The following is a 19,757-nucleotide window of genomic DNA, read 5'->3' on the forward strand; positions in this document are numbered from 1 at the left end:
CAATCTCCAGTCCCACTGGAGCCCCTTCTTAACTAAGAAGTAATAAAACAGGAAGGGGCAAATGTAGTTACTATTCCCAGTCTGAGGAGCTCAGGGGTCAGGATAAAGCATTGTTTACTGACTCAGGGCTGGAAACATCACCAGAAATTAGAAAAGGGACTCCTGGGGGCTTCCAGTGGAAAAAAAAAAAAGAAAAGAAAAGGAAATTGTGCCACCTTTTTAAGGAGCACAACCAGATGCTATAAAGCCTGAGTCACTTAATTTCTCCTGCAGTCAAAAGGTGATTCCACCTTGTGAAGCTTGCTCTGGAGGGTATGTTGTTCAGGCAGTCCTATGGAGTGGGAGCCAGAGATGAAGGATCAGATTTAATAATTAGCAACAAAGCTGTAACCATATACTTATAAAGATTCATTTTCTTAAGATTTATTTATTTATTTTAGAAAGAAAATGTGAGCAGGGGGAGGGGCAGAAGGAGAGAAAAAAAGGGAGAGAAGCAGATACTCCACTGAGCATGGAGTCCAATGCAAGGCTCGATCCCACGACCCTGAGCTCATGACCTGAGCCAAAATTAAGAGTTGGACACTTAACTGACCCACCCAGATGCCCCAGGACTTCATTTTTTTTTTTTTTTAAAGCAAATCCTCTTTTTATCTAGATGGAGGACAAGCAATAAACCCCATATTTTGTAGCTAGAAAAACTGAGGCATGGGCAGTTGCCTGATGTTGCTCAGTACAAGCAGAGTCTAGATCTCCCAGCTCTCAACTAGTATTCTTTCCATGAAATGTCAATCCTACCATGGGAAGGTACAATAACACCCCAACTCACAAAGTGACATCTCCTATCAGTCCAATAGAAACAGGTAACCTGTTCTGACACAGAACATATGATTTCCCTCCATTGGCTAACAGCTGCTCTATTCTTCTGCCTAGCTCCAGCCTCCTGGAATCAGACTAGAAGAAAGTTAGGTGGCAGAGGGCACTGCTGATCTGATGAGATGGGAGTGGGGGGGTTGGGGGGGTGGATCAGCCACTTACCATAACCACCTTCCAGAGCAAAAGCAGGACCTTCTTTATGGGGAAGTGGGGAGCCAGGCCACTGCAGAACTTGGTAACCATGGAGAAAAGCAGAAGGGCAAAAGGTTCCTCATTATGCATGGAGAAGCCTGGGGAAGAGAGAGAGAAGTGAGAAAGTGAGGATACGAATGCTGAAACTCCGTCCTTTTAACCTGTTTCTGGACACAATGAGGAAGGCTCTTACCTCCTCCAAAGAATTTGAGTACTTGTTCCTTAGAAGGAGGCTTAGAAAGGCCCCAGGGGGAAGGGCAGGAAGGGAGGCCATGGAGGTAAAATGGCTTAGCTCCCACGATTGAGGGTGGATACCAAACTAGAAGCAATAGTAATAAAGATGTTGCTTTTTGGCTGAAGGACTCAAAGCATTTCATAGATTAAACTCACTTTCCCACATCAGTCTGATATATTTTAAAAATCCCATAGGCCTTCATATCTTATCCCTGTCTGATGACAACATCAGTATTTTCAAGGTGATTCAACTCATTTTTCCATGAGATTGATGATGAAATGTGAGATGGATGGCTATTTCTATTTTATAACCAAGGAAACCAAGGCATAGAAATGACACATGATTGGTACTAACTCATAGACACAAGAGAAGTCAAGCCAGGTCCTCATGCCTGCCATGTAGTATCTCTGCCCTAAAAGAATGGATGCTAATTAGGAAAGAGGAAGAGGGAAGGAAGGAAGGGAGAAAGGAAGGAAAGCTATCTGTCTTTTCTCTGCAGATGCACAGATGCTATGCTTCCCCTCCACCATCAGCATCTCATCCCTACCCTCCCTCAAGTACCACTTCTTACTCAATTCAGTGCGGAAGGTCTCCCGTGCTGTCCTCCAACGGCAGGAGTCTGTCTCTCGCTCCAGGCGAATATTTTCCACCAATAGGTACAGGACACTCAGCAGCACCCTGGGGTTATAGAAGGGTTGCAAGACGTTCCCAAAGCAGTGCCCAGCCTGAAGTCAGAAACCTCAGGGATGATCTCTGTGGGAGCCCAACCCAGTGGAATTAGCATCTACTAGTAGTCTGGGTGTATCTGGGACTCGGACAAAGAGTAACCCATTGTTAACTATCTCCAGTTCCAAACCTAGGGCCAACTCCACTTACCTGAGCTCTGTGCTATCAGCAATGGAGATGGCTGGTTTCCGAAGAGCACTGCTACAGGCCTGACTGTTGCTGCCATGGGAAGGAAGGAGAGAACAGGAACTCATAAGGCCTTTTTACACCCTGTGTCCCTACTTATCATATACACAAATGTGAGTACCTGCTATTCCCTGGCTATGTAGCTGAAAGAAATTAGTCTACGGTAAAGGAGCCCACCAAATTCCTCTGCCATCTCAGTAAACCTTTATCTGTGGTGAAGATGGACAAGGGCAGGGTCTGTGAAAATCCCTCCTCTTATAATCCACGCTGTGCCTAGCACTGTGCTGAACACAAAATAGATGCTAAGCAACCCCTTCAGTCTGCCCTCTTTAAACTCCTGGGTAATAGGCATGAGATAAAACGAGGGATCCCTATAGTGGTAGCAGCATATAAGGCCATCTCTAGAGCTATGACCCATGAGGGAAGAATTAGGCATAGCAACAGAAATTGGTCCTATCCCTCTTGGGTCATGTTCTCAGGTAGAACAGTTTCCTTTGTGGTTTCCGGAGTTAGGCTGACTTGAGAAGGGCACCCACCTAGGATAGGACCCTAAAGCCCAGGACTGAAGCTGTAAGTGGGGCAAAAGCTGTTGGTGAGTCCAACCTCAGGGAGGAGGATAGAATATCAGAGAGCATGGCTGGATAGAGGGGAACTGTCAGGAAGCTTTGGGCCGAGGTGTGAAGAGCCCCTGCTCCCACAGAGGTCTCTATAGCGAGGGAATCAGCATAGGACATGAGGCACACTCCAAGGAAGGGGGTTGTCTAGGCCAGTTCTTCCCTAAGGCTTCTCACTCGATTTCCATGTGGAGTAGCTCCAAGAAGGCTGAGAAGGTCCCCATCTGATAGAGCAGGAAGCAGTTGTACCTGGACCAGTGTAGTACATCGACCTCTGAATCACATTCCCCAAAAGTGCCTAAAGAATCAGACAGTGTCATATGGGGTTGAGGTGAGAGGGATATCCAATTCTTTCCACCCTTCCCCATGATCTTAAGACTATCTTCCAACAACCTGCCCGACAATTAGGCTGACAAAAGTAGGGCAAGGGCCCTCCAGAACTTCCCTGAATAAGGCAGGAAAGAGGAGAAGCAGTGTCCCAGAGTCAGGTCCAATGTGCTTATCACTGGCCTATCTTAAGTTTGAGTTTCCTGGGAAGCAGATCCAGAGAGAAGGATTCAAAATGCAAGTAGTTTATTTGAGAGATGATCTCAGGAACCATTAATAGAAAAGTGGGGAAGTGAGAGAGGGAAGAAAAGGTAGCTGAAGAGTTGAAACCCAGGTTGGGGGAAGCTCTGGGAAACAGTGTATGTTTTATACCCCTCAGAATCATCCCACCCAAGAAGGGTGAGGTATTTGGGCTATTCACTAATTCCTGTCATTGATCAGTGCTATTGGACTAAAGGAGCACATTAATTCCCTAGCACTTCCTGCCTATCCTGTATGGAATACAGAGAAAGCCCTTAGGTAAAAAGTTAAAGGTACTAGCATTGGAAGTTGGCCAGAGCACCAGACCCAAGAGATATGGTTAGGCACTGCCTTGTTTGCTACAGTCTTCCCTTTACCACTCTCCTACCATTTATTATTTTCTTTAATAGTTTTTATTTTGTTTTATTGTTTTTTTTTTTAGCTCCCAGCTAGTTGGTTCTATCAATAGTCCTCTTTTTATGATCTCAAGGTGTACTTTTACTATTCCAGTTAGGTTACCTCATTTCTCTTTCGAATACCTGGCTGTTAAGTCTCTTCTGGGAAGGTTTTTGCAATTAATCACACCGAGTTCTGATCCCAATTACCCACTGCATCCACTCCTGCTGGTATGCTGACTTGAACCCTCTAAATGCCAATGAGAAATAAGGCAGAGGGCCCATGTGTGAGTATGTGGCACCCCACTACCTCTCCTCAGTGGAGGTTAGAGCCATAGCTGAAGAAAGTAAGCCTCCGTGCTCAGCTGGTGGTACACTAACTCTAGCCACACTGACTCTCTTACTAAGTCTCCACCTATAATTATAGCCCACATGCAGGAAAAAAGAACTTTATAAGAAATCTTGCCATGCCTGGTAGGAAAAAGGCCAGTTCCAAGGGATCCAGAATAGTACCCACCACCATCTCCTTAACTTCCTTATAAGCATCAGGTTACTCCTAGCACTTGACAAGGTCTGTCCCTGGGAGGCAGTGACCTTGCTTTCTTAGCATGGCTTGCCTCATCCTAGTCCTGATAACATTTCTCTCCCTAGTTTTCACCTATCTCAAGCTGGCAAAGGTGGCCACTTGCCTTGGGCCAGGTACAGAACAGCCCGGGCCACCTTCAGTCGCCGTTCCCTACTGACCACCTCCAGTCGGTCCAGGAGTCCCATCACATAGGCCTTCTGGGCGTCTTCCTCCAATTCCAGCCACTCCTTGCCCTGCACTGGAGAAAGAAGGCCGTACAGATCCAGTGTCCGCTTTTGCCTCCCCTTCCTAGAAAGGCTCCTGATAACATATCCACCTCTGATCCCAGCCCCCAACAAATTCTTCTCTTCAAAAGATTCCCTTATTTAGCCGAGAAAGAATAAGAGATTGGAAAAGTAAAGAAAACCCAAAGTTCCGGCTAAACCCACTCTGCAGTCCATCTTTCTCCATATCCCCTTTATTCTCCACACAAAGCCTACCTATTCTGTCCTATCTCTCTGCCTTTTCAAGGAGTTCCCTCTCTCCCTATATATCCAATTCCTATTCATCATTACAGGTCCAATACTAAATTACTTCTTTCCCACTAATGTTCCTGCCAGAAGATCTCTCTCCCAAGATACTCCTCCCCTCGAATCCTCCCAAGATACCTTTTACTTCTTTTCTGATACTTACCACTTTCCTTTTGTCCTCAGTTAGTTTTGTGATGTACACACTTCCCCTCTGCCACTGGACTATAATCTCTTTGAAGATTCTGCCAATTCACCTTCACCCCTGCCCCCTGCATCTTGCACAAAACAGTACTCACCACACATCTTCTGAGTTGCAAACTGAATTCACTGACCAAGTAAGGAAAGGGAGGTCTGAGACGATCGGTGTGGACACATGAAATTATTATTAGATGCTATTAGGAGTGAGGCAGAGTTGGAGGCAGGGATTGAATGTTAAAGTCAAGGACTACTCTAGGCACAGAGTTCAAACAGGCAGCAGGGCACCAGCCCAGTCCCCATCCCTCTGCTCTCTGTGCCTCTTATATCAGTGAAACCGACCGAGCTCAGGCTTCTCCTGCTCCTATTCCATGGCCTCTCCACTTGAGATAAAGGAAATGTCCCATATGCAAGAAGGGATAGAGAAGTGGTAATGGAGAGGATGAAAAAGAATCATACTTTGTTTTGGGCTTTTTCTAGATCAGGCTGGGATATCATGGGGGGTGGGGAAGAAAAGTAGGTCTCTATGAATGAGAATCTGGGATTACCTTGAGTCTTGAAATCTTCTTCAAAGCACCTCCTGTTAGTGGTGAATTCCAGGTTTTCAGTGTAGCTATATAATTCTGTGTTAGGAAAGATAGGACAGAGTCACAAACATTCAGCAGACCCTAATAGAAGGGGCCTGGGGTGGAGAGGGTGGCATGAAAGGGCTAAAGCTTCCAACACATTCCTGTGTCCAACTCAATCCAGTGCCAGCTTCCTCCCTTTCAGAGCAGTTAAAAATAGCCACTTGTGTCCCTGGGTGATTAAACCATCAAACCTGTCTTCCTCCTGCCAGCCGGCTGCTACAGCAGAGAAGGCAGTCTTCAACACTTGGTGAGGGCCAGGGAGGGTTGGAGCAGAGAGGGCTTACTGCCATCACTCCTGTTTCTTAGGGCTGCAACCCCTTCTGCTTGTCAACCCAGACTGAGACTAACCTGTCTCTAAGGAAGAGAGGCACAACGCAATGTCTGAAATTTAGAGGCAAGATGCTTGTGTTATTCAAGGAACCAGAGTAAAGGCTGGAATATGTGTTACATGGCCCTTTGGGGTTGAAGCCAGTTCATTCTCTCCCTGCTGAATTTCCTCAAAGGGTATAGAGTTTAGGTTCCTGGCCATGACCACCCAGGTAGAGACAGCGTCAAATCACATGGAACCAGCTGTTGATGCCAAAGGGCTGCTTATGCCCAAGAAAATCTAACTTTGTTAACAACAGCCTCTGAATACAAAATGCAGAGAGTTTATGAGAAATAAAAATGCCCTTTCCTACACACACACTCCAGAACATTATACCAGGAAGTACCTTCATCTTACAGAGGATGAAGAATTGAAGTTGAGAAGTCAATAGGTGACAGAACAGATTTCCTCAAAACTCTGTTCCCTGAGACCCTTGCTGGAAATTTAACTAGGTCACAGATAATTCACAAAGAGAAATTCACTTATGTTCCAGCCAGCTGTCTAATGGTTGAGAAACACCTTGTCTGGGAGCCAGGGCTTTTGAGTCCTGAGCTCCAGAATCCTGGATTGACTAGAAGCAAATCCATCTCTGATTCTGATACTCTTCATGCTCAGTGGATACTGTGCATATGTTTTTTAAGAGCACAGCACAAACCCATTCAGAAAAGGGAACAAGGCTGTTAGGTACTAAACTTCTTGTTTTTACTTTTAAATTTTAGATCATGAACTTCCAGAGACAGATAAATATAGAATACATAAAATACCTGTGCATCTTGTACCCAGATTAAACAAATATTTACACTTGTTATATTTACTTCAGACATCTAAAGTCCCCTTTCCCTCTCCAGTCTATCTTTTTCCCTTCTCTAGTGTTAACCATTTTAATGAAATTGGTGTGTATCCTTCACATGCCTGTTTTTGTACTTCTACGGCATATGTATATATATGTAAACAACATGAAGTTACGTTTGAAAGTTTTTATCCAAACAGGATATTACATATTTCTCTTGAAATAATTCTTAGTATGTCTTTCAATAGTTTTTTTTTTACATGACTGTAATGAACACATCCGTTTACTTAACCGACACTGTTCTCAATCAAGCGTGCAACTAGACTTCTCAGAAATATCTTTCAGGTTTGTGTGTTTAAGCAGTTTTTTGGATGCATGCATAAATTATTTTGCAACTGTTTCTTTCACTCTCAATACTGTTTTTAACATCTATTGATACTGGAACATATTGATATAGATCAATTATTCTAATGGTTATGTGGTAGCCTACTATATTGATATGCTACAGTTTATCCATTCCCCTAAGTGGTTTTAGATTTTTCACAATGGCTACAATAAACATCTTTATACATGTTTTCTTGGGCCCAAATATTCTTTAAAGTGTACATCTAGAATCACTGGGTTATAATATGCATGCATCTTCAACTTTGTAAAATATGACCAAATTGCTTTCCAATTTTGTACTCTGCTCCCTCATGCAAACAATGTATAAAAGTACTCATTTTGCTGCACCCTCACCAACCTCAGGCTTTTAAGTTTTGCAATCTGATGAATATGAAATAATATATCGTTATTTTAATTTGCTTTTCCTCATTTACTAATGTAGTTGAACATCTTTTCATATATTTATTGATAATATGGTTTTCTATTCTCTGAATTCCTATTCATATTCTTTGACAATTTATTGGGTTGCTCATCTCTCTTCTCTTCTCTCTACACATACATATTTACACATATATGTATACATATATGAAATATATTTATATTATTAGGAATTCTAATCCTTTGTTGGTTATTAAACTCAGCTCTGTCTTTCTGTCACTCATCACAAATTTATTCCCTGTGCTTATTCACAAGAACTTCTTTAAAAGTCTTTGTCTCTTTTCTCTGAAAAAGCATGTCTCAAAGTGTCACTTCCATGTGACAGAATATTTAATTTTCACACCATCTCCACCCAAAGCTCATTTATTAATAACTGGCATTCATAGCACGTGTAACATGGAGGCTCTTGATGTGAGGAGATCACACTTAACTCAAGCTAAAATCCAGACAAAGATAGAGAGGGAGAGGATGGCAGAAAGAAGGGGGCATTCATGCAGAGATATGAATGAATATGGGAAAATAAACAGGAGGAATGGGGGAAAGGTGGAGAGAAAACAGATTTGAGAGTGAACCAAAAGAGAATAAAGAAGGATGCACAGAAAAGGATGATAGAATAAAAGTGGAGAATACTGTTGCCAAAGGAGAATTCACAGAAAGAAATGTAAAAGCAAACAGATACTGCTGGAGGTTGGACAGAAGAAGGAATGTGGAGAACAGACAAGCTTCCAGGGGAGATCACAGACTCCTGCCTTCTCCTCCTGGCTATCCTTCCACTCTCCACAGACCATCTCTAGCTCATACCTGACAACTCTGCTGCGTGCCCATCTGCATCTCCATACTCAAATTCCAGAGTGGGACAGTCCACAGAGCCCTGTAATAGAGAAGTCTTTGCAGTAACTTGGGAAAAGGGATGAAAAAGGAGATTATACTCTCATTTAATCACCTGCTTCTCCCAGAGGCCAAGTTTAGATCGAGGAGGCAGCTCGGAGAGTCCCATCTGGGCCTTTAATACAAGAGGTACCCTCCTCCTAGCCAACATCTGAGGCTCAGTGCAGGGCAGGGCTGAAGATTCTTGTATAAAATCAGAAACTCTGGGGCACCTGGGTGGCTCAGTGTGTTAAGGCCTCTGCCTTCGGCTCAGGTCATGATCATGGAGTCCTGGGATCCAGCCCCACATTGGACTCTCTGCTCAGCGGGAAGCCTGCTTCCTCCTCTCTCTCTCTCTGCCTACTTGTGATCTCTGTCTGTCAAATGGATGAATAAAATCTTAAAAAAAAAAAAACCTTAAAAAAAAATCAGAAACTCTGAGTAAAGGGTTAGGATTGTGAATAGATATGAAAGCTACGCAATCTGTGCCTGTGTCTGACCTACATAAACACGGACCAGAAGAACATGTAGCTGATTTTTAGAACAATGAGATGAACTAAAACAAAAAAGGTTTTTTTCAGCTTAAACTTAAAGCTTAAGAGCTAATTTCAGCTATGTCATTAACCCACTGTATGATTTTGGGCAAATCTCATTTTTTGGATCATAGTTCTTCATTTACATAAAAAAAAGCCCCTCGGCTCTAGTGTTCCACAACTTTAGGACTGTCAGGTAGTATTTCTACTCCAAGTTATTTTAAAACTAGATTTCCTATGATGTTGTATGTATAAATTTAAAATTTTTAAAAAAGATTTTATTTATTTGTCAGAGAAAGAGAGCACAAGCAGAGAGAACAGCAGGCAGAGGGAGAAGCAGGATCCCCACTGAGCAAGAAGCCTGATGTGGGACTCCATCCCAGGACCCTAGGATCATGACCTGAGCCAAAGGCAAATGCTTAACCAACTGAGCCACCCAGGCATCCCTAAATTTATAATCTTATATAAAAATATTTTAATGTGATCCCACCCCCTAAACTTCTTTAAGTATTTGGAGTTATTTCTTACCAGTATATATTAGTATGTATAAATTTAAAAATTTTTGAATCTCAGTCATCTCATATTGAGATCTTAAGCAAGTCATTTAACTTCTCTGTGCCTTAGTGTGTATAAAAAATGAATTTGGTCTTTGAACGCTGTTCCAAGCATAGAGCTCCTAAGACCTCTGGAATTTCCTGATAAGTGTAATTCATAAGCCTCAGTCAACGATACTTGAATTTATGCTAATGAGGTGACTCCTGGTGAGCCTTTAAAAATTTCAGGGCTGGCCCCAACCCCAGAAAGAGAAGGAGGCTGAAAATTGAGTTCAACCAGTGGCCAATGGTTTGGTCAACCATGCCTAGATTATGAAACTCCACAAAAGCCCTAAAACAGAGGTCTGGGTACACCAAAGTGCTAGGAGGGTGAAACCTAGAGGGCATGGAAGCTCTGTACCATCCCACTGCCATCCTTCTCCTTTATCTTTCATCATTTGGCTACTCTTTTTCTTTTTTTTAAAGATTTTATTTGTTTATTTGACAGACAGAGATTACAAGTAGGCAGAGAGGCAGGCAGAGAAGTGGGGGGGGGGGGGGAAGCAGACTCCCCGCTGAGCAGAGAGCTGGATGCGAGGCTCCATCTCAGGACTCTGAGATCATGACCTGAGCTGAAGGCAGAGGCTTAACTCACTGAGCCACCCAGGCACCCCATCATTTGGCTATTCTTGAGTTGTATTCTTTATAATAAAATTGTAATCACAAGCAGAACAGTTTTTTAAATTCTGAGTCATTGTAGCAAATTATGGAATCTGGAGATGGTGGGGTTAGGTGTGGGAGTGGTCACAGAACCTCACAGTTGGCCAGGTTGAAGTGCATGTCATCTGGGGGCCCCAGGTATGGCTGGCATCTGAAGTAGGGACAGTCTTGTGAGACTGAGCTCTTAACGTATGGGGTCTATGCTAACTACAGTCAGTGTCAGAACTGAATTGGTGTCAGGGAATTATTGGAAAATGAAGTGCTCAGTTTTCTTATCTGGAAAATGAAGATAATTCATAGGGTCATTATAAGGACAAGATGAGTTAATAGAGAAAAAGCATTTAGCACACTACCTAGCACTTGATAGCACTATGTAGATGGTTACACTATTTTGTTGTTTGTTTAATTTTTTAAGATTTTATTTACTTATTTGAGAGAGAGAGAGAGCTGGAGCAGAGGGGAGGGATAGAGGGAGAGGGAGAAGTAGAGTCCTTGCTGAGCAGGGAAGCCATGTGAGACTCGATCCCAGGGTCCTGGGATTATGACCTGAGTTGAAGGCAGACATTTAACTGACTGAGCCACCCAGGTGCCCGGTTATACTACTTTGAATTTTACTTGCTGTGCTTACAGTTTTGTTTTGTATTTTTTAAGACTTTATTTATTTATTTGTCAGAGAGAGAGAGAGAGCGAGCAAGCGCACAAGCAGGCAGAGTGGCAGGCAGAGGCAGAGGGAGAATCAGGCTCCCTGCCCAGAAAGGAGCCCGATGTGGGACTCAATCCCAGGACCCTGGGATCATAACCTGAGCCAAAGGCAGCGGCTCAACCCACTGAGCCACCCAGGCATCCCTGTGCTTACAGTTTTAACATTGTATTATAAAGACATTTTTCTTGGCGCCTGGGTGGCTCAGTGGGTTAAGCCGCTGCCTTCGGCTCAGGTCATGATCTCAGGGTCCTGGGATCGAGTCCCGCATTGGGCTCTCTGCTCGGCAGGGAGCCTGCTTCCCTCTCTCTCTCTCTGCCTGCCTCTCTGCCTACTTGTGATCTCTCTCTCTCTCTCTCTCTGTCAAATAAATAAATAAAATCTTTAAAAAAAAAAAGACATTTTTCTCATATTATTACGACTATCACTTTATTTTATTTTATTTTTAAATTTATTTATTAGAGAGAGAGAGGCAGTGAGAGAGAGCATGAGCAGAGAGAGATCAGAGGGAGAAGCAGACTCCCAGTGGAGCAGGGAGCCCTATTCGGGACTCGATCCCAGGACTCTGGGATCATGACCCAAGCCAAAGGCAGTCGCCCAACCAACTGAGCCACCCAGGCGCCCCATGACTATCATTTTAAACATATTTTGTACAACAGGTTTGCTTAACCAGTTCTCTATTATTGAACATTTAAGTTGTTTTTAATTTTTTGTATTATATGCATGAAGCTGTAATATACTTATAATTTTTTCATACTTAGGAACTTTCCTAAGGATAGATTCTTTTTTTTTTCAACTGAGGATAGATCTTGCAAAGGAAATGAATGTATCAAACCTTATGAATACTTGTATGGTTCTTTGTATATGACAAGTTTTTTTCCCAAAACCACTTTATCAATGTAAATCATATTTAAATCCACTATAGCAAAGATTTCCAAATACTTCTGGGTTACAGAGACCCCCCGCCCCCTGTCAAAAAAAAGGTAGAGAGTGGGAATTACATTAGGTAGTTTTGATAAGTAGAGACTTAAAAACCTTTTTAAAATATATATTTCAAAAAAAGATATTTTAATAATCCCAAAATAAGGACACAATATTAGAATAAAAGAGTCATTAACAGTATGTTTGTTAAAAGTTTTTTGATTGTAAATTAAAGAATAAATAAACTTCAATGTCCCAACACACATATACACACACACACACAAATTGGAACAAAAGTTTAACAAAATAGTATCCCTATCACTATATGTGATGTATTTTCTATTATTCTATTTCTTTAAAAAAATGTTGGTATCAACTCATAGATTACCCCTACAGTTTGAAAAATACCATTTTAAATTGCATGCATCCTGCAGCAGGGCCAAGAGCCAGCATCCCAGTGACAAGTTGTCACATGTCCCCTGCTATGATGTGACCAGGATAGTCACCTTTGTCATCTTCTACCTGAAAGCCCAGAATCTCACCTTACATCAGATAGACCTTGAATGAGGCTCACTGAGAAATCTTCATATTAAGGGGTGTTTGGGTGGCTCAGGTGGTTAAACCACCAACTCATGGTTTCGGCGCAGGTCATGATCTCAGGGTCCTGGGATCCAGTCCCGTGTGGAGCCCTGCATCAGGCTCCGCACTCAGTGGGAAGTCAGCTTGTGGATTTTCTCTCTCCATCCCCTTCTGCCCGTCTCCCTTTGCCTCTGCCACTCATGTGTGCTCGCCCGTGTGTGCTCGTTCTCTCCCTCTCTGCGTCTCCCTCTCTCTCAAATAAATAGATAAATCTTTTAAAAAATTCTTATTAAGCAAATAATTATTCTCTAGCTTCCTATGTTCCTAGGGATGTTCATACACTAAGCCATTTGGAGAGGGTAGGTCAGCTAGTGGCCCCTACAAACACAGTGAGGGATGAGGGGGCTCTCTTGAATTGTGCTAACAGTAATTCTCTTCCAGTAATCCTTTAGAAGCACAAAAGAAGGGAGAAAAGACAAAAATAAAACCATCTCCTCTGAGGACTGTCTTCCACAGGAAAGCAAAAGGAGGGAAGGAAGGAAAGGCAGATAGTCATCTAAGTCTGGCACCTGAGTGTTGTGGTGATAGGAAATATACTGATAGGTAAAAAGCAGCTTTCCTGTTGCAGTGGAAGGTGAAGGAAAGCTAATCTTTTCAGCCAGCCTTTTGGCAGGCAACAAGCCCAGATGGAGAGGATCACTGCAGTTGTCCATTTCCAAGCATAAAAAGTGCAGCTGCAGACAACCAGGAGGTAAAACTGTGGGGCAGGCGGAAAGCTGAGTCTCTGGATACTGAACTCACTGGTAAAAGGAAAGTACTATCAGAGCCCTTTTCCCAAAGAAAGACTTGATAGGCAGGGAAAAGGCCTCCTACTTCAGTTTTGTTTTGTTTTGTTTTTTTGCGACTTTATTTATTCGTTTGAGAGAGAGAGAGAGAGAAAGAGCACAAGCAAGGGGAGAGGCTAAGGGAGAGGGAAAAGCGGGTTTCCTGCTGAGCTGGGAGACCACATGGGGCTGGATCCCAGGACCCGAGATCACAATCCGAGCGGAAGGCAGCCTCTCAACCATCTGAGCCACCCAGGCACTCCTCTTATTTCAGTTTTAATTCCCCCAAAGAACATATCATTCTGAAACCAATTACTTACTTATATATTGTCTTGTCTCTCCACCCTGACTAGAATGTTTGCTCCACAGAGCAAAGACCTTGTCTTGTTCACCACTGTATTCCTAACACCTAAACAGTGCTAGGCATGTAGGAAGGGCTCAGTAATTTTTTTTTTTTAAGATTTTATTTATTTATTTGACAGAGAGAAGGGGATCACAAGGAGGCAGAAAGGCAGACAGAGAGAGAGGAGGAAGTAGGCTCCCCGTGAGCAGAGCTCTGATGCAGGGCTCAATCCCAGGACCCTGAGACCATGACCTGAGCCAAAGGCAGAGGCTTAATTAACCCACTGAGCCACCCAGGCACCCCAGTGATTTTTTTTTTTTTTTAGATTTTATTTATTTATTTGACAGACAGAGATCACAAGTAGGCAGAGAAGCAGGCAGAGAAAGGAGGAAACAGGCTCCCTGCCGAGCAGAGAGCCTGATGCGGGGCTCCATCCCAGGACCCTGGGACCATGACCTGAGCCGAGGGCAGAGGCCCCAACCCACTGAGCCACCCAGGCGCCCCTCATTTATTCTTTTACTTGCTCTGGGGCTCTTTAGAGGAGTTTATTTAAGTCGGACTAAATAACATGTAGAGAGATTTGTCTGCTGAGCAGAGGGCCTGATGTGGGGCTCAATCCCAGGACACTGAGACCATAACCTGAGCTGAAGGCAGAGGCTTTAACCCACTGAGCAACCCAGGCACCCCAACCCCAGTGATTTTTGAATCAATGAATGACCCACCCTCTCCCCCCAAAATACATTTAAGAAAGAACATATCTCTATGGGAGATATCTATGGGGGAATAAGGTACAGGGTGCCTTAAAAGGCCAGATTCAGAGGTGCTCGGGTTGAGCATCCAATTCTTGGGTTCCTCTCCAGGGGTCATCTTTTTTTTTTTTTTTTTTTAAAGATTTTATTTATTTACTTGACAGAAAGAGGTCACAAGTAGGCAGAGAGGCAGGCAGAGAGAGAGAGGGAAGCAGGCCCCCTGCTGAGCAGAGAGCCCGATGCGGGACTCGATCCCAGGACCCTGAGATCATGACCTGAGCCGAAGGCAGCGGCTTAAACCACTGAGCCACCCAGGCGCCCCTCCAGGGGTCATCTTATGTGTTATGGGATAGATCCCTACATGGGGCTCCATGCTCAGCAGGGAGTCTGCTTGAGGATTCTCTCTCTCTGAAATAAATAAATGAATCTTTAATAAATAAATAAAATACAATTTTTAAAAAGGCCAGACTCACAGTGATGCAGGGAGGGAGATGATGTGGATAGAACCCTGATCTAGCTAGCAAGACAGTAAGGCTGAGCTCTGCCTCTGAAAGGTGGTGTGACTTAGGGTCAGTCTTTTCATCTCCTCCACTTCTCTTTTTCAGAAAATGGAATAGATTCCTACTTGACTGTATCAAAACGGAAAACATATATATGAATTCTCTTTAGAAACTGTAATATACCATTCAAATGGTAAACCACTGCTGGGACAAGCAAGACCTGGCTTCTAATGCCAGCTCTGGCCCTATGAGCTACTATGTACTGACCAATTACGTGTCTTTTGCTTGAACTCAATTAAACATCTGACATTCAGTTATCTCATTTGGCTTTATCACAACCTTCTGAGGTAGATAGTATCAACCTCATTTTACAGATGAAGAAAATGGAGCTCAGAGAGGTTTGGCAATTTGCCAAAAGCCACACAGAATAAATGATAGGGCTAGGATTCAAAACTTGGGTCTGATTGATCCTAAAGCCTGGTGCTCCTGGCCAGATGTATGTTCCTGGGCAAGTCACTTTTGTCTCTTACTTCTGTAAAACAAGGGGCTAAACCAGATGCTCTCTACAGATCCTTCCACATCTGACATTTTGTGGTCTATTCTTTGTGTGAGTGTGTGTGTGTGTGTGTGTGTGTGTGTGTGTGTGTGATCTATTCTCCTGGTCCCCACTCACATCCAAACTGGTTAGATGAACGGGGTAGGGGACTAATAATTCACTTCTTTCATCCTCCTAGTTAGCATTTTTCCCCCCAGAAGAAGTGACCCAAACATTCATATTCCTATCTATGGGTTTGTATCCTGAACAGTTCCATCCACTCCCTCTTGTACAGTCCCTGACTGAATCCTGTCTCATTAACTCTTCCTTGTAGGGGTCCTGATGTCCGTGGAAGGCACTTACTAAAGAGCCTGCCAACACTCGTGGGACCGCAGAGCGCAGAAGTCACTGGGCACATCTGGATCGGCTCGCTAGCCTGGGGCTGGAGGGGTGTGTGGGGCGGTCCGCCCACACGCCTGCCCTCTCCTCTGCGGCGCAGCTCTGCGCCCCCCCCATCCCTCGGGGCCCCCATCTCTCCGCTCCCGTTTCCTCTATAAATCTAAAACACGAATCCCCACTTCAAGGGGCTGCAGAGATTAAGTGAGATACGCACTTGAGAAGTATTAGTATGCTCGCTATCGCGCTCCATCTTCGCGCCCCCAGAGGAGAGTCCAGAGGGGCTAAGAAGACCCCGACCCAGCAGGAGACGGGAAGAGAGAGATCAGGGGCTGCAGAGCCCGGAGTCCAGGCTGCGGAGGACCCCGCAGGTGCCCGCCCTGAGGGGCCGCCCCTAGAGCACTGGGGGCTCGGGAAAGGGAGGGGGACCCGGCCGAATCACCTCAGCCACCGCTTCCCGCCCGCGGGCGTCTCCCGGCCCCAACTGAAGCTCTACGGGTTCCTCACCTCCGACTCCCGCCGCTGGCTTCTGAACGCTTCCCGGCCCTTGGGTGCCGCCTGTTTCCCTTTGCCGCCGCCGTTGCCGTTGCTATTGGCAGACAAGCTCCCGGCCCCGGGCGCCGCGGGGTCCTCCATGCGGCCCTTGTCAGCGTCTCCCCTCAGCGGCTCCGCGCTCTCTGCCCGGGGCGACCCCGCCGCCGCGCGCCGGGAGCCAGGCCCCGCCCCGTCCATAGCTATTGGCCGCGGTCGCGCCCCGCAGCCCCGCCCCGCAGCGCAATTGGTTGTTCGACAGCTCCAAGCGGGACTTGGAGGAGGTGGGGGGCCTCATTCACGGGATTTCGCCCCCCTCCTTTTTTATTTTAAGTCCTGCGGAGTTGCGGGTAGCCTTAGGCTCCGGGGTAGGCTCCCCGCTCCTCCTCCCGAATTCTGGGCCTTGAGTTCTGGCAGGTTATCTTTTTGCTTCTCACTCAGCGCTCACCGCCTCCCAAATAGCGACCTTTTTGGGGAGATCTGGTCTCCACCTCCTGCTCCACTGCAGTCTCCCTTTCCCTATTACCACGGACCTCTCTCCCCGCTCCCGCATTACGCCCCAAGTCCGGTGTCAGCTGCAGGGGAGGCATGGCACTGCTCGGTGGCCAGGGACACCGCAGAAAACCAGGGACCCGCTCTCTCTCAGATTTCTCGAGAATTCATCCCGCCCGGAGCGAGGGCTTGGCTGGGAGATGGTGGGTTGAGGGGTGGGTTGAGGCTTCACTGAAATTGCTGGAGCCCTTCAGAGCTGCTCCTGGTCATCTGCCTTTCTCCGCTGAAGTGGGGCACCTTCCTCAGATGTTAGCTGGGGAGAAATGCTGAATGGAAAGCAAGCTCCCACCTGCTCCCCAGTCCTTTCCCTCATTTCTCTAAGATCCTTCCTAAGGGCTCCATACAAAGGAGGCTGTGTCGTCTGCCGCTCTGAATTTATATAAAAAAAACGGTGTATAGTAAATATTTAGGCTGTCTGTGTTGGTAATTAGAAGTCCCAAACAAGCAACCTGAGGGGAATGAGTGAACAATATGGGTGGGATTGGGGGAATTGTCGAGCTGCCACTTTGTTCCAGGCATGGCACTTTCCAAATATCACATGGTACTTCATTCTGACAGGCTGTTTTCACTAATCCTGTATTACTGTTGAGAAAACCAGGACTCAGAGATTATTCCTTGCAGTTCCCAAGGTATCATATTCTATCTTGTCTCAGTGTCTTTGCAGTTCTTTCTCTCTGGAAAAAACTTTCTGCTCTTCTTGGCTAACTTCTATCGTTCCATGAAGATTCTATTTCGTTATTACCTCTGCTTCCAGAAAGCCTTCCTTTGACCCTTTTAACCCACTCAGGCTGTATTGTGTCACATTAAGTCTGCTTGGATTCAAAATTCTTATATTTTCTACTATATCCTCAAAGTAAGAGGCTCAAAGGAATTTCCGCCTTCCTATCTTTTAGGGGCAACTCTCTTTTCTTAATAATTATTTTTTAAAAATTTTATTTTTAAGTAATCTCTACACCTAACATGGAGCTCAGACTTACAGTTCTGAGACCAAGAGTTGCATGTACCACCAACTGAACCAGCCAGGCACCCCAACTCTTTTTCTTTCTTAACCATATCTCCCCCTCGTACTTTCTTCTGCTAGTTGGTAGGTGACAGATCATGGCAGAGTTAAGAGAGAACTCCTTGGAGTTTTCTCAGTTCCTTTCTTTCCTATCCCCAACATCTCCTTACTGTGTCCACCCAATCATCTTCCCTTTCCTCTCCCATTCCTCCCCAACCTGAATATAAGTTTCTTCAAAGTAAGGCTAAGTTCTGTTCATTTTGTATACCTCATGTAGGTATGTTTAACACAGGGTTTCTGTAATACTGACTGAAAAATTATTTGTTGTAGGGAGCTGTCCCATGCATTGTAGGATGTTTAGCAGAACCCCTGACCTCTCCATACTAGTTGTCAGTATTAGTACCCTCCCCCAAGTTGTGACAACCAAAAGTGTCTCCAGATACTGCAAATGTTCTCTGAGGAACAAAATCTTCTGCAGTTGAGACCTACTGGTTTAACATAATTGAACTGATATGAATTTCCAAGGAAGTCCATGGCTCAAGACCTAAACTATTTCATTTTGGAATTTTTTTCAGTGTATAATTTGTTAAACTCTAAGATTCACACTCTGCTTTAAAATTCACAGCCCACGCCTAGCTCATCACTGCTGCAATGTGGTAAACCTGCCACAGCACAGCCCATTGGCGTTTCTTAATAAAAGAATTAATTATTCTGTCTTCCTCTTCCCAATTCCTGTTTTCCTAAGCAGTTAGAGTTCTAGGATTGACAGGCCCAGAACTTCGTAGTTCTTTTGTAGGCTCAGTCAATCAGCAGGATTCTCAAACGGGGTGGCAGATAGGAGTGGCCAGTTTTGAGGCTTTGTTCCTTTTCCAGTCTATCCCTTGGGCAAAGGAGCAAAGCCTCAAACTGGCTTCAATAAGGAGTAGGACTGAGGACAGCTTTCAAGTCCCCTCTGGCCTCGATGCAAAGCCAATTGCTGAGCCTGGAGCTCCATCTGGCTTCATTTTCAGAGAAGGGGTTTGAAAAACTGGTGTTAGGGAAGATTGCAAAGAATCAACACAAGAGACCTGGGTCTGTTATCTTTTCCACACCTCAGTGGAATGGGAAACAGTAGAGATCAGGCATTTGTCTGTTCCCTATAGGCCCAGACTTTCAGAGCTTGTCATAAGGAAGAAGATATCTGGAAAACAATTCCTGGAAGAAGTAACAAGAAACCACGGATTAACTGAGAACCTTGAAACTATAGGCCATGGACTTAGCACACACTGAACTTCTTTAAGCTTATTTGTCAACAAAGATGTGGTAGTCATCAGTAACCAATGACCACAGAGGCATCCACATATATAGCTGGGAGCTAATGAGGGGCTAGTCTACACGTTTTTCCACGTTGCAGAGATGGCTCCAATGCTGTTATATTTAAATCAACTCTACCACCTTTCCTTGTCCCAAAACTCAGGCATTTGGGGGCTGCTGGTGGAGGGTTGGAGGTATAAATAGGTATAGTTACAAGGACTGAACATATCCTCTTCCCATATAAGTGCTCGACTTTAATCCATGGAGGTCAGATACTAGATTAAATAGATAGCACCTGTTACAGAGGGAGCTTAAAAATAAGATGCAGAAAGTCTTACAATACTCAATTTTGGATGACATTGGGCAGCCAGGATGATGTAGTAGAAAAAGGACAGAGTATCTTCCTCTCCTATCAATGGCACAGGCAACAGAGGCTGTGGGACCCTAGACTGAGATGAGGAATTGATGTTTATGTAGCACATGGTGTGTGCCAGG

At 44.7% G+C, this 19,757-nt stretch overlaps 1 protein-coding gene across 1 annotated transcript in view; it reads right to left on the minus strand.

Annotated features, from left to right (window-relative positions):
- The window catches only part of STRIP2 (striatin interacting protein 2), a 47,188-nt gene extending 30,660 nt beyond the window's left edge, over window positions 1-16,528 (minus strand). Inside the window, exons 1-8 of the mRNA XM_046019974.1 lie at window positions 16,394-16,528; window positions 8,488-8,557; window positions 5,627-5,701; window positions 4,478-4,612; window positions 3,004-3,124; window positions 2,177-2,245; window positions 1,872-1,978; window positions 1,036-1,163 (exon numbers count right to left, since the gene is read on the minus strand). Of these exons, the coding sequence (XP_045875930.1) occupies window positions 1,036-1,163; window positions 1,872-1,978; window positions 2,177-2,245; window positions 3,004-3,124; window positions 4,478-4,612; window positions 5,627-5,701; window positions 8,488-8,557; window positions 16,394-16,522 (834 nt within the window). The 5' untranslated portion in view covers window positions 16,523-16,528. The remainder of the gene's footprint in view (window positions 1-1,035; window positions 1,164-1,871; window positions 1,979-2,176; window positions 2,246-3,003; window positions 3,125-4,477; window positions 4,613-5,626; window positions 5,702-8,487; window positions 8,558-16,393) is intronic.
- Between the last annotated feature and the right edge of the window lie 3,229 nt (window positions 16,529-19,757).

This window comes from Meles meles, chromosome 10 (genome assembly GCF_922984935.1).
Source record: "Meles meles chromosome 10, mMelMel3.1 paternal haplotype, whole genome shotgun sequence".
Lineage (NCBI taxonomy): Eukaryota > Metazoa > Chordata > Mammalia > Carnivora > Mustelidae > Meles > Meles meles.